This window comes from Monodelphis domestica, chromosome 3 (assembly GCF_027887165.1).
Source record: "Monodelphis domestica isolate mMonDom1 chromosome 3, mMonDom1.pri, whole genome shotgun sequence".
Classification (NCBI taxonomy): domain Eukaryota; kingdom Metazoa; phylum Chordata; class Mammalia; order Didelphimorphia; family Didelphidae; genus Monodelphis; species Monodelphis domestica.
The window spans coordinates 72,363,449-72,377,000 of NC_077229.1; the positions used below are offsets into that span (position 1 = coordinate 72,363,449).

A 13,552-nucleotide genomic window follows, 5' to 3' on the forward strand; every position below is an offset into this window, starting at 1 on the left:
CATCTCTGACCTTGTACAAGCGTGGCTCAGACAGACAATGGAGGGGAAGCCCGAAAGTGAGAACTGGAGGGGGGCTTGTTTGTTTGGCTTTGTTTTAAACTTCAAAACATGTCAGGCCACACGTGCTAGAAAGATTTCTCTCCGATTGAGGGCTTCGGTGACTCATTTTTGTAAGAAAACATAGACCCAGATATTTCTAGACAGCCCTTTTACTGGCTGAACACGTGGATGTGTCTGCCTGGGTCATTCTTCCTTTCTATTTTCTGCCTTTATCAGGTCTGAAAGGAAAACCATTCCTCCAGGGGAGGAGATTGAGAGACTGACTATGAGGCAAAGGGAAGCATGAAAGAAATATCTGGGAAAGGTTCAAGAGAGGAATCCAGTAAGGGGGAATAACCAGCCTAGTAGTTAGTGTACACACACAGGCACCGAGTCATACACGTAGATGATGAGAAGTCTATCCTTCCTCCAAACTCCTAGGACCCTTGCAATAAAAGGGTGACTCTCTAGCCCCCTCTGGGTAGGCAATGAGGCATTGTGCATGGACTCTGGAGTTGGTAGACCTAGATTTAAATCCCATCACCAATACATTTTGCCTGTGTGACTTTGGGCAAATTACTTGACCTCTCTGGGCTTCAGATTCCTCATCTTGAGGATCCTCATCTTGCCTTGATGGTCTCTGAGAGCCCTTCCCAGTCTAGGCCTTTGATTCTATAAACTACCAAACTAGATCCTTGCCCGGCAGGTTTCCTTCTGTTAATCCCAGGTGTGTATGTTTTTTTCTTTCTTTCTTTCTTTCTCCCTTCCTTTCCTTCTTCCTCTCTCCTTCCCTCCCTCCCTTCCTTTCTTCCTCCCAGTCTTTCTCTTTCCTCCTCCCTTCCTCCTACTTTTTTTGTTTCTTTTCTTTCCTTTCTTCCTTCCTTCCTTCCTTCCTCCCTCTCTCCTTCCCTCCCTTCCTTCCTCCCAGTCTTTCTCTTTCCTCCTCCCTTTCTCCTGCTTTCTTTCTTTCTTTCTTTCTTTCTTTCTTTCTTTCTTTCTTTCTTTCTTTCTTTCTTTCTTTCTTTCTTTCTTTCCTTCTTTCTTCCTTTCTTTCTTTCCTTCTTTCTTTCTTTTCCTTCCTTCCTTTCTTTCTTTTCTTCTTTCTTTCTTTCTTTCTTTCTTTCTTTCCTTCCTTTCTTCCTTCCTTCCTTCCTTCTTTCTTTCTTTCCTTCTTTCTTTCCTTCCTTCTTTCTTTCTTTCTTTTCCTTCCTTCCTTTCTTTCTTTTCCTTCCTTCCTTCCTTTCTTTCCTTCTTCCTTCCTTTCTTTCCTTCTTTCTTTCTTTCTTTTCCTTCCTTCCTTTCTTTCTTTCTTTTCCTTCCTTTCTTTCTTTCCTTCTTTCCTTCTTTCTTTCTTTCTTTCTTTCTTTCTTTCTTTCTTTCTTTCTTTCTTTCTTTCTTTCTTTCTTTCTTTTCCTTCCTTTCTTCCTTTCTTTCCTTCTTCCTTTCTTCCTTTCTTTCTTTCTTTCTTTCTTTCTTTCTTTCTTTCTTTCTTTCTTTTCCTTCCTTTCTTCCTTTCTTTCCTTCTTCCTTTCTTCCTTTCTTTCTTTCTTTCTTTCTTTCTTTCTTTCTTTCTTTCTTTCTTTCTTTCTTTTCCTTCCTTCCTTTCTTTCTTTTCCTTCCTTTCTTTCTTTCTTTTCCTTCCTTTCTTTCTTTCTTTTCCTTCCTTCCTTTCTTTCTTTCTTTCTTTCTTTCTTTCTTTCTTTCTTTCTTTCTTTCTTTCTTTCTTTCTTTCTTTCTTTCTTTCTTTCTTTCTTTCTTTCTTTCCTTCCTTCCTTCCTTCTTTTTCTTCCTTCCTTTTTTCTTTCTTTCTTTCTTTCTTTCTTTCTTTCTTTCTTTCTTTCTTTCTTTCTTTCTTTCTTTCTTTCTTTCTTTCTTTCTTTCTTTCTTTCTTTCTTCCTTTCTTCCTTTCTTCCTTTCTTTCTTTCTTTCTTTCACCAAGGCAGAAGAGTGGTAAGGGCTAGGCAATGGGGGTCAAGTGACTTGCCCAGGGTCACACAGCTAGGAAGTGTCTGAGGCCAGATTTGAACCCTCCTATCTCTGGGCCTGACTCTCAATCCACTGAGCTACCCAGCTGTCCTCAATAAATAGACTCCCTTTTTTTTTTAAACCCTTACCTTCCATCTTGGAATCAATACTTAGTATTGGTTCCAAGGCAGAAGAGTGGTAAGGGCTAGGTAATGGGGGTTAAGTGACTTGCCCAGGGTCACACAGCTGGGAAGTGTCTGAGATCAGTTTGAACCCTCCTGTCTCTGGGCCTGACTCTCTACCCAGCTGTCCCCAATAAATAGATTCTTAAAGGAGGCATGGACTGATTACTGGAGAAGGTAGGACAGGTCAGAGCTCATCCTGTGAATCTCTCAGCCTTCCTAGGAGAGGGAGGGCATCCTCACCTGGTGCTCCTGAGGATCTTCTTGGGGCACAGGCCCTGTTCCTTAGCCATCCGAGTCAGATCCAGCACTGCCAGGCTCAGGCACTCTCCCTGCTCCTTAAGATTCAGCGTCAGATTCATCCTCCCACTGATGAAGTCATTTCGGGACTGTGGAAAGAAATCCCTTTATTCTCCACAGGAGAAAGAGATAGGAACCATCCAGACCAGTATACTAATGAACTCCCCCTCCAGAAAAGACTGCATTTGGAGTGAAGGCACCTGGGTTTGCATCCCCACCATTTACTCCCTTTGTGGCCTCTGTCTCCTTATCTGTAAAATGGGGAGGCAGTCCTGGATGGCCCCTGGGGTCCCGTCTAGCTCTAGAGCTAGGGAACTATGACTCGATAATTGCTAAGATTCTCTAAAATGATCACCCCATGATCTATCCACGACAACCACACTACCATCCTGTTCACTGAGGCAGCACTAGCTGCTGGCCACAACTGGTCCCCTTTGCTATCTTGATCGTGGTTTGGACAAGCTCCTTCTCTTCTCCATGGTGGGACTGGGCTAAGAAGGGAAATGGGACTGGGGTACGGGAGTCCTAAAATCCTTACTTGGTCTTGAAATGGTAAGTTGGTTTTGTTGTAGATGGCAGTGATGGCAATAGTAATAACAATTACATTTTTTAAAAAAGATTTATGAAGCACTTTTGTGGCTTGAGTATTGTTGTAGCCATTTTACAGATGGGAAAATGGAAGAATTTAATTGCATTAGCCTCAGAAATTTATTCTGATAGCCTTTCCAGGCTTCCATTAGAACCATAATGAGTGTATAGCAACCAGGACTTTGTCCCAGGACACTGACATATGGTGGGGTATTCTTATTTCCCATGGTTACCATTTCAGGGCAGCTAGGTGGCTCAGTGGAAAGAGAACCAGGCCTTGGAGACAGTAGGTCCTGGGTTCAAATCTTCAAATAACTGTAGTTCAAATAACTGTATGACCCTGGGCAAGTCACTTAATCCCCCATTGCCTAGCTCTTAATGTTTTTCTGTCTTGGAACCAATACTTAGTATTGATTCTAAGATGGAAGGTAAGGGGTTTAAAAAAAGATTACTATTCTCACCACCTAATCCCTTACATGATCTCACTATTCTAGGTCTGGCGCCATCTTGTTCCCCTTATCTTCACTTCCACTCCATTCTGTGCCAGTGTGGTTCTGCCCAACTCAGCAGTCTGCCTGCTGGGACAGAGGACCAACATTCCACTTCTGCTTTCCAACTCGCCTCTACTTGGCTGAATTCTAGAGTATTTCTAGCCATCACTCAAGCTTCTACATTTTCTTTTTTCTTCAGTGAGTTTCTCATGGATGGATGAACTCCTTTTAAGGATGCCAATTACATCTTAGCAGAACTAAAGAGTAAATCCATTCATACAAGTATTATATCTCTAATGAAGGCTGAGCCCTGATCTCGTCCCCAAACTGAGCTATCTAGTGGTGTGGTGCCCTTCCCTATGAGAGGATGTGGGGAAAGTATGGCTGGCTGGTGGCAATGCCTCTCCCTGGCTGAGAAACTACTTTAGAGGCCTTGGCTTCTGGGCTAGGCGATGCCACTGATGTCCTCAGGAGCGATGTGACGGAGGCTCCTCCTGATTTGTTGGGGAGGAGGGATTGGAAGTGAGGAACTGACCTGAGCAAAGAGATATTCAAGGACAGGGAAGTCCAGGATGGCATTGGCTCTGTCCTTCTGCAGTCCAAAGCGATAACACTTCTCCAGGCCGAGCCAGTTTGGAAAGAAGAAGCTGATGAAAGAGCAAGACAAATCCTGAGTCCCAGAGGCAGAGGGGTCTGGGAAGGAGCCTTCTTTTGCCTGGATCAATCAGTCCTGAGGTGGCTGGGAAAGATCATCTACTTGTTTCCTTTTCTCTGACATTCCACCTGAACCCCTACCTCAGAGATAAGAAGAGTGCCACCTCCTTTATTGGGGGCTAGAGAAAGTAGGGAAGGTGTCCAGGGCTCTCCTGAAACACAGCTCCTTGTGAGACACCTAGAACTTAGTCTCAGCGTAGGTCTCTCCTCCTTGAGGATCAGTTTCCTGCTCTATAAAAGGAGGGAGTTAAACTTCATGATCCCTAAAGGCCTTCCAGTTTGGGAATTCTATGTCCTAAGGCACCTTCCAAATCAGACATTCCATGCTTAGAGGACTCATCTAGAGCTGCAGGACACTCTATGTTCCATATTCTAAGGCCCTCCCAGCCCTGACATTGTGTTCTCAGGCCCCTCTCAGCTTCAACATCCTGTTTAAAATACACACACACACACAGCTTTTACATTCTGTTCTAAGGGTCCTCCCAACTCTGACATTCTCTGTTCCTAGATCTCTCCCAGCTCTGACATTCTCTGTTCTAAGGTCCCCTCCAACTCTGACATTCTCTGTTCTAAGCTCCCTCCCAGCTCTGGCATTCTCTGTTCTAAGATCTCTCCCAGCTCTGACATCCTCTGTTCTAAAGTCTCTCCCAGCTCTGACATTCTCTGCTCTAAGCTCCCTCCCAGCTCTGGCATTCTCTGTTCTAAGGTCTCTCCCAGCTCTGACATTCTCTGTTCTAAAGTCTCTCCCAGCTCTGACATTCTCTGCTCTAAGGTCTCTCCCAGCTCTGGCATTCTCTGTTCTAAGGTCTCTCCCAGCTCTGACATCCTCTGTTCTAAGGTCTCTCCCAGCTCTGACATTCTCTGTTCTAAGCTCCCTCCCAGCTCTGACATTCTCTATTCTAAGGTCTCTCCCAGCTCTGACATCCTCTGTTGTAAGGTCTCTCCCAGCTCTGACATTCTCTGTTCTAAGCTCCCTCCCAGCCCTGACATTCTCTGTTCTAAGGTCTCTCCCAGCTCTGACATTCTGTTCTAAGGTCTCTCCCAGCTCTGACATTCTCTGTTCTAAGCTCCCTCCCAGCTCTGACATTCTCTATTCTAAGGTCTCTCCCAGCTCTGACATCCTCTGTTGTAAGGTCTCTCCCAGCTCTGACATTCTCTGTTCTAAGCTCCCTCCCAGCCCTGACATTCTCTGTTCTAATGTCTCTCCCAGCTCTGACATTCTGTTCTAAGGTCTCTCCCAGCTCTGACATTCTCTATTCTAAGCTCCCTCCCAGCTCTGACATTCTCTATTCTAAGGTCTCTCCTAGCTCTGACATCCTCTGTTGTAAGGTCTCTCCCAGCTCTGACATTCTCTGTTCTAAGCTCCCTCCCAGCTCTGACATTCTCTGTTCTAAGCTCCCTCCCAGCTCTGACATTCTCTGTTCTAAGCTCCCTCCCAGTTCTGACATTCTCTGTTCTAAGGACTCTCCCAGCTCTGACATTCTCTGTTCTAAGGTCTCTCCCAGCTCTGACATTCTCTGTTCTAAGCTCCCTCCCAGCTCTGACATTCTGTTCTAAGGTCTCTCCCAGCTCTGACATTCCCTGTTCTAAGGACTCTCCCAGCTCTGACATTCTCTGTTCTAAGCTCCCTCCCAGCTCTGACATTCTCTGTTCTAAGCTCCCTCCCAGCTCTGACATTCTCTGTTCTAAGCTCCCTCCCAGTTCTGACATTCCCTGTTCTAAGGGTCCTCCCAGCTCTGACATTCTCTGCTCTAAGCTCCCTCCCAGCTCTGTTATTCTGGGTTCTAAACTGCATCCTCTCCCCCAATTCGACAAAGCGTATCTTGTGATTTAAGTTAGCAGATGACATTTTGGCCCAGATGCTAAGCAAGGACTGGGGGCAGGCTTGTGTGATGGAGGCATCTCTGCAGATAACATCTGGAGGAAACCTCAACCCCTCCCCTCACTACCTCCCTTCCCCTTCACTTGTCCTGTTCCCGCTCCCACCCAGCCCCATACCGGATCCTGTAGAGGAGGATCTGGCTGGTAGCATCTTCCACTGTGAAGATGTGGTTGGGTGGGAACCAGCAGGACAGGTCTTCAGTGGTCAAGGCAAAGAGCGCGTGACATACAGGCAGGATCCCTGCAAGGGGCAGAAAGAAGCTGGTTCACTCAGGAAGGAGCCTGAGGACAGTGAAGGGAGATCCAGCTCCAGCTTTCCATGACCTTAGAGGGGTGCGGGGCTGGGCAGGGGGAGAGGGGCCGGATGAGTGATGGGATTAGAACATGGTGGGGGGAGGTAGAGCCCAGGAAAGGGGACGGAGCTCCATGAGGGCATTGGGCATCAATGGGGGGGGGGGGGACTCAGTAAATCAAGTGAAATCAAGAAGCATTGTGCCAGGCTCTGTGCTGGAAGAAGGAAGATGGGAGCTCAGGGAAGGGCTCAATGACAGAATGAGGGCTCCATGAGAAGAGACTTCAGAGAGGGGGGACTGGCCTTGGCTCAAAGGGATGGAGGCTAAAGAGAAGGGGTAGAACCTCACTAGGGAGATGGGGCTCCCATAGGAGTATGGAATCTCACTGGGGGCTCAATAGGGAGATGGGGGCTGAGAAGGGGAATGGGGGGCTCCCAAGTCTGCTCCTTTTCCCAGTTGGGACTCGGCAGCCCCCAAACTTGACTCTTTCCCTTCTGCTCACCACAGGCCTTGGCAGCCTGCACACAAAGCTCTTCAGCAGAGTATTCCCCAAAGAAGAAGGTGAGGACCTGAGGGGACCCTGGGCTTCGAGGGCACAGCAACACCTGCAGAGAGCCAGCCTCACTGGAGGACAGGCTGTAGGACCGCTGTTCAATCAGTGGCGTGTCCTCACCCAGAGGTGCCATTCCAGCCTCAAACCTAGGAGAAGAGAAAGAATACGATGGTGGCCCAAGAGAAGATGTGCCAGCAGCTCCTCCCTCTCCCTCTGAGAGCACGGAGGCCCTATTCCTTGGCTTTTCAGCCCAGGATCCTAGTTTCCCTACTCCGCTGAGCCTCGGGTGAGCTGTGAAAGGCCGCCCCTTTCCACACACCAGGAACGTAGAGGAGGAAGAGAAACACGGCCAGGGAGACGGCATCCCAGGGAGGTGGCTTGGGCAAAAGCGAGTGAGAAGAAGACAAGAGGGTTTGGGAATAAACTGGCACACAGAGAACCGAACTCCTCGTCCATCCGGTCCCGCCAGGAGTCCCTCCCTCTCCCAGGAACCCCGAGTGGTAGTCTAGGGGCCTGTTGAGTCTGTGGATGTGACCTCAGCCCCACTTATCCCTGGGTGCTCAGCAGACAAAATCCAAACTCTTGGGCTTGGCATTGAAAGCCTCCATGATCTCGCTGAAACCAAGCTGGTCAAAGGGATGAGTGGAGGGAAGGGAAGCAGGGAGGGTCAGAAGATGGGGATGGGGGTTGGGGAGGAGGAGGAGGAAGGGATTTGGGGTGTCTAGGAAGGCAAGGAAGTTGGTCGCGGATAACTCTTGCGTGTCTAGGGCTAGAGAACTCTCAGGAACCCTAGAAGCCCTCAGGTCCCATCTCCTCGTCTGCAGAAGGTCAGGAAGGCAGTGGAACCTGTTTGAAGTGTCCTCCAGCACCCAGCATTCCCAGGTAGTTTCTCTCCCAAGTTTCCCAGGGGGCCCAGCCCGGCTTACCTCCTCACCCTAGACAAGATGGGCCATGGCCTTAGACAGGTGAAGGAAGTCCACCCCACGCACGGTTCTCTGCCGGGGGCTGCCGGAGATACGGTTTAGTTACATTCCATCGCCCCTGTTCGCACGCACCTCACAAGCTGGCTGCAGAGGAGGTTGGGGGGACCAAGGCGCTCCCCCTTTCCTGAAACTAGAAGTAAAAGGGAGGCCATGTGGTGAGCAGACGGGGGATGGAGGGCCAGCCTTGGAGTCGGGAGGAAGTGGGTTTGGATCTTGTCTGGGTTACTTCCTACCTGTGTGACATCCGGCAAATCACTTGAGCTCTCAGGACTCCGCTTCTTCATCCCTAAAATGAGAGCAGATGGGCTCCACGACCTCCCAGGCCTCAGTTTCTTCGTCCCTAAAATGGGAGGAAATGGGCACCGTGACCCCTAGGATACCTTTTGGTCCGGAATTTCTGATCCCAAGGCTAAGGGACTGAACAACTTTTGCTTTTGGTTTCAGAGTCCTCCTGCTGCCCGTTAGACACTAGCTCTCCCCCCAGCCCCATCAAGCCTGCCGGTATGGCACAGCGGCGGGCACCTACCTGCCTGGGAGTTCCTGGGAAGGACGCCATCCCTGTGGAGGAAGAAGGCAGCTGGGAGCAGCCCCGGGGATGCTTTCTTACGGAGTGACCCCAGCCCTGCGAGCTCCCTTTCCTTCGGCCTCTGACTGGGCTCCCCCCTCCCTCTTACACATTCTTGGTTTCCTGCCTAAGAGCTTTGACTTACAGAAACTCTGTAGGGGGTGGGGGAGCATGTTTGAGAGGAAGCTGAGCTCAGAGAGAACCACAGAGCATCAGAGCCGGAAGACATCCTACACAGAGGCTAGTCCACCTCCTCCGCTACAGAGGGAGAACCCGAGACCCGGAGAGAAGGTATTTGCCCAAGGATGTATGGGAGGGACTTGCCCAGGGACTGAATGAAAAACAAAACTGGGGCATCTCGGCTTCTAGGATGGAGCTCTAGCAGCAAGACTTTATTGAGCAGGGGGGCAGCTGGGTGGCTCAGTGGATGGAGAGCCAGGCCCAGAAATGGGAGGTCCTGGGTTCAAATCTGGCCTCAGACACTTCCCAGCTGTGTGACCCTGGGCAAGTCACTTGACTCCCATTGCCTAGCCCTTACCACTCTTCTGCCTTGGAGCCAATACAAAAAAAAAAACAACAACCCAACAATAACTAAACTAAAAAAAAAACTAAAAAATGTCACTTTATCTAGATGTGAATATTGTAATTTTGGTCTTATAATAAAATTTGATTTTTATAATAAAAAAGTAGGACAGAAATTTTTTTAAAGAATTTATTGAGCATCTACTCTGTGCTATAGTTAAAGAGCCTAGTTAGATGCCGCAGAAAAGAGGAAGAGATTGGTCAAATTCTGGGGCATTGTAGGAGGCAGAATAGCAAAGGACAGGAATCGCCGATGCCCTGCAGGCCAGTGTCCAGGAGCTCAGGCTAGCTGAAGCCTTTTTTGCCTGTGATCACAGGCAGGGCAGTAGGGGAGAAGGAGAGCCCAAGGAAAGATGGCGCTACTGTGGCATTTTGGTGTTTCCCAAGATGAGAAGAAAGGCATTCCAGGCAGAGGGAACTGTGAGGTGGACGTCCTCAGAAGAGGGGAGGTGAGACAACTGGAGATAGAAACAAGTCACCCAGCTGGGGGCTAGGCTAGAAGAACCTTTGTTGGTAGTCTGGGGAGTTGGAACTTTGTCCTGCAGAATGTCCAGTGTAGGGGAGGCATCTTCATGGAGGAAGCCATGGGAGGTGTATACACTGGGCAAAGCCAAGACTTGATTTTTACCTTCTTAGAATCAACACTAAGGATCGGTTCCAAAGCAGAAGAATGGAAAGGATAAGGCAATGGGGGTGAAGTGACTTGCCCAGGGTCACACAGCTAGGAAGTGAAGGATGGGATTTAAAATAGGCTTTGAGAAAATGACTGGTCATGTGTGTGTTTGTGTGTGTGTGTATATATATATATATATATATATATGTATGTATATATATGTATGTATATATGTATGTATATATATATGTATGTGTCTATATATATAATAAAATATATAAAATTAAAAATAAAATTAACAAAATAAAAATATATAAAATAAAAATTATACACACACACACACACACACACATATATATATATAAAACCCATACTTTCTGTCTTGGAATCAATACTATGTATTGGCTCCAAGGCAGAAGAGTGGTAAGGGCTAGGCAATGGGGGTCAAGTGACTTGCCCAGGGTCACACAACTGGGAAGTGTCTGAGGTCAGATTTGAGCCTAGGACCTCCCATCTCTAGGTCTGGCTCTCCATCCACTGAGCCACCCAGCTGCCCCCTTGGTCATTTATATTAAAATACAAATTAAATGTTCCCCCAAGAAAAGGGTAAAAAAAAACATAAGGGAGAAATTTAATGAAAAGAGAAAGAAGATAAGGAGAAGGAAAGGTTGATAGTTACATATTAAAGGAGAATGATGGGTATAAAAACTAAAAACCATGGAGCCAAGAGAGTCCTAGGGATACAGTTTTGCCATTTGAGAATTTAGGAACAAATATAACTGGATCCTCGATCTGGAACTGAAAGGGAAGTTAGTTGTTCCCATTTCCTCATTTTACAGGTGAGGAAAATAAGATCTGGAGACCTAAGGTGACTTGCCCAAGGTCACACAAGTAATCAATGTCAAAGATAGGATTTGAATCCAAGTCCTTTAATTGCAGAACAGAAAAGATGCTGGACTAGAGAAATTCTAGAGATTCTAGACAGAAAAACTAGAGAGATTTCAGAAAAAAATCAGGACTTAGAACAGGGAACATAAGAGTTCAAGAAAACCTCAGAGATCCCAGGGAAGGTGCCGGTCAGTGTGTGGCACGAATTTCTGACACATTAACTGTATCGCTTAACTCCTCTAAACTTGTTTCCTCACCTCGAAGAGGACTGAGAACGTCAGTCTTGCTTGCTTGCCAGGGATGCTTTAGAGCTCAGATGACATTATGTGTGTAAGGATAGAAAAGGACCAAGGACAGTCCACAGCCTGTAATAGATCATTAATATTTCATGTTCTGTGGACTACTGAAGGGATAGACTTTTGCCATTGAACAGAGCATCATGATGCCATTTTATCTTCTCTGGTCTCATCACAAGGATTCCAAAAGCAGACAAGATGCTAAGAATACCAGGGACCCTGTCTTGTCCCCACATGGCTATAATTTCTTTTCTTTTTTTTTTTTTAATCTTTACCTCTTGTCTTAGAAATGATACTCAATATGGATTCCAAAACCCTTGTCTTCTGTCTTAGTATTGATACTGAATTCCAAGGTAGAACAGTAATGGCTAGGCAATAGAGGTTAAGTGACCTGCCCAGGGTCACACAGCTAGGAAGTGTCTGACGTCATATAATTTCTTTTATTAGGTCTATATCTTGAATATTCCCCATTGTTCAAGTATTTAACAGAGTGGCATCTATTAAAAATATCATCTTAGAATTGATATCAAGTGTTCCAAGGCAGAAGAATGGTAAAAGCTAGGGAATGGGGATTAAGTGACTTGCCCAGGGTCACACAGCTAAGAAGTGTCTGAGGCCAGATTTGAGCCCAAGACTTTCTGTGTTGAGACCTTGCTCTGTATCCACTGAGCCCCAGCTGCCCCATCTTTCTTTTTTTTTTTTTAACCCTTACCTTCCATCTTAGAATCAATACTTGCATGTTGGTTCTAAGGCAGAAGAGCAGTAAAGACTAGGTAATGGAGGTTAAATGACTTGCCCAGGGTCACACAGCTAGGACGTGTCTGAGACCAGATTTGAACTGAGGACTTCCCACCTCTAGGTCTGGCTCTCCATCCACTGAGCCACCCAGCTACGCCATTATTCTTAAATTTTTGTGTATCCATGGCATGTTTGGGCAATAGTTCTGTTTGTTATAATGTGCTGACTCCCATAGAGTTTATTTGCTAAATTCTCAAAGATATATTGAAGGTTTGTATGTGTAGGAAGGGAATTCATTATTTATGAAGGATAATGAGCTTCTGGGGTTTGTTCTGACTATCCCATCATGTCCGTCTAAATTTCTGGTGGATACTAAGTTTTTGCAGCTTGCACTGACAAGTTACATAGTTAAACAACTTCACTGAATAATCTGTATCAATCAACAAGTCTGGATTCCTTAAGGAAAAATAATCTGAAATTTTGGGTAGGACAGGTAAGTGGTAGGTACAGTGTGCAGAGAGTGAGCCCTGGAATCAGGAATTCTCATCTTCCTGAGTTTAGATGTGGCCCCAGACCCTTACTAGCTGTGTGACCTTGGGTAAGTCACTTAACTCCATTTGCCTTCATTTCCTCATTTATAAAATGAGCTAGAGAAGGAAATGGCAAGTCACAAAAAAAAAAAGTCTTTGACAAGAAAACCCCAAATGAGGTCACAAAGAGCTGGACACCACTAAACAATTTTTAGTGGCAATGATTTAAACCAGACTCAATATCATAAACCTCTGTATTTTTAAAAACAAATTGCTCTGACAGCCATTTGTTCAATATTTTGGTTGATATGTTATTGGTAGAGTTCATGGGGATATTTTCTGTGAAAGGTCTTTTGATTCCACTCTTGGATCTCCTCCTTTTTTTTTTTAATTTTTAACCCTTACCTTCTGTCTTAGAATCAATACTGTGTATTGAGTTCAAGGCAGAAAAGCAACAAGGACTAGACAGTGGGGATTAAGTAATTTGCTCAGGATCACACAGCTAGGAAGTATCTTTGGTCAAATTTGAATTCAGAACTGCCTGGCTCTCAATCTACTGAGCCACCCCTAGCTGCCCCTCTCCTCTTTTATTCTACAGAAAAAAAGGACACTTTTTGTAATATTAGAAAATTCAGCAGCATCTATATTTTTTCAGCTTTTGTTTTGAGGTTATTTCTTCCAAATGTATTTCTATAGAATTTTAACCTATTTACAGTGTGCTCTGTAGCTCCATTGGGTAAATGAACCCTGTGTTCTATTAACATTATTAACATTGTATATATTCTATTTGGTCATTTTTGGGATAAGTTCTTGCCTTTTTACTGCACCAAAAGTACAGGTTAAGACCAGTACTGCACAAATGTTAATTGCTCTAAAAATGCTTGATTTTGACTTGAGGATGCCAGTCAGTCTCTTAACAGGCACTAACACAGCTTTTTCCCTGATTGCTTCTTTTTTTTTTTTAAACCCTCACCTTCCATCTTAGAATCAATACTGTGAATTGGCTCTAAGGCAGAAGAGTGGTAAGGGCTAGGCAATAGGGGTTAAGTGACTTGCCCAAGGTCACACAGCTAGGAAGTGTCTGAGGCCAGATTCTTGATTGCTTCTTGCTCAATGTGTCATGCCTGGAGAAGAATAAGCTATTCTAAGTATTGCCTTCAAGATTCAGCTCAACCCCCCTGATTCAAGTTCAAAGCCTTCAAGCTCCATTGTACATTTACTAATTTTAAACTTATTAATTCCAAATGAGGTTTTGATAACAATGGAGAATATGCTTTTAGTAATCACTCCATGTCATCCAAATACAATGTAATTAATAAAGAAATGTGATTAATAGATATAAAACATTCTC

General features: G+C 45.6%; 1 protein-coding gene across 1 annotated transcript; it reads right to left on the minus strand.

Annotated features, from left to right (window-relative positions):
• Window positions 1-1,989: 1,989 nt before the first annotated feature.
• On the minus strand, window positions 1,990-8,675 carry LOC100010720 (tyrosine-protein kinase JAK3). Its single transcript, XM_056822110.1, has 7 exons — window positions 8,516-8,675; window positions 8,223-8,329; window positions 7,933-8,119; window positions 6,956-7,152; window positions 6,278-6,401; window positions 4,101-4,212; window positions 1,990-2,575 (listed from the first exon to the last, which is right to left on the minus strand). Exons 4-7 carry the CDS (start codon window positions 7,137-7,139, stop codon window positions 2,426-2,428), a joined length of 570 nt encoding a protein of 189 aa, XP_056678088.1. The 5' UTR covers window positions 7,140-7,152; window positions 7,933-8,119; window positions 8,223-8,329; window positions 8,516-8,675; the 3' UTR covers window positions 1,990-2,425.
• Window positions 8,676-13,552: the final 4,877 nt, after the last annotated feature.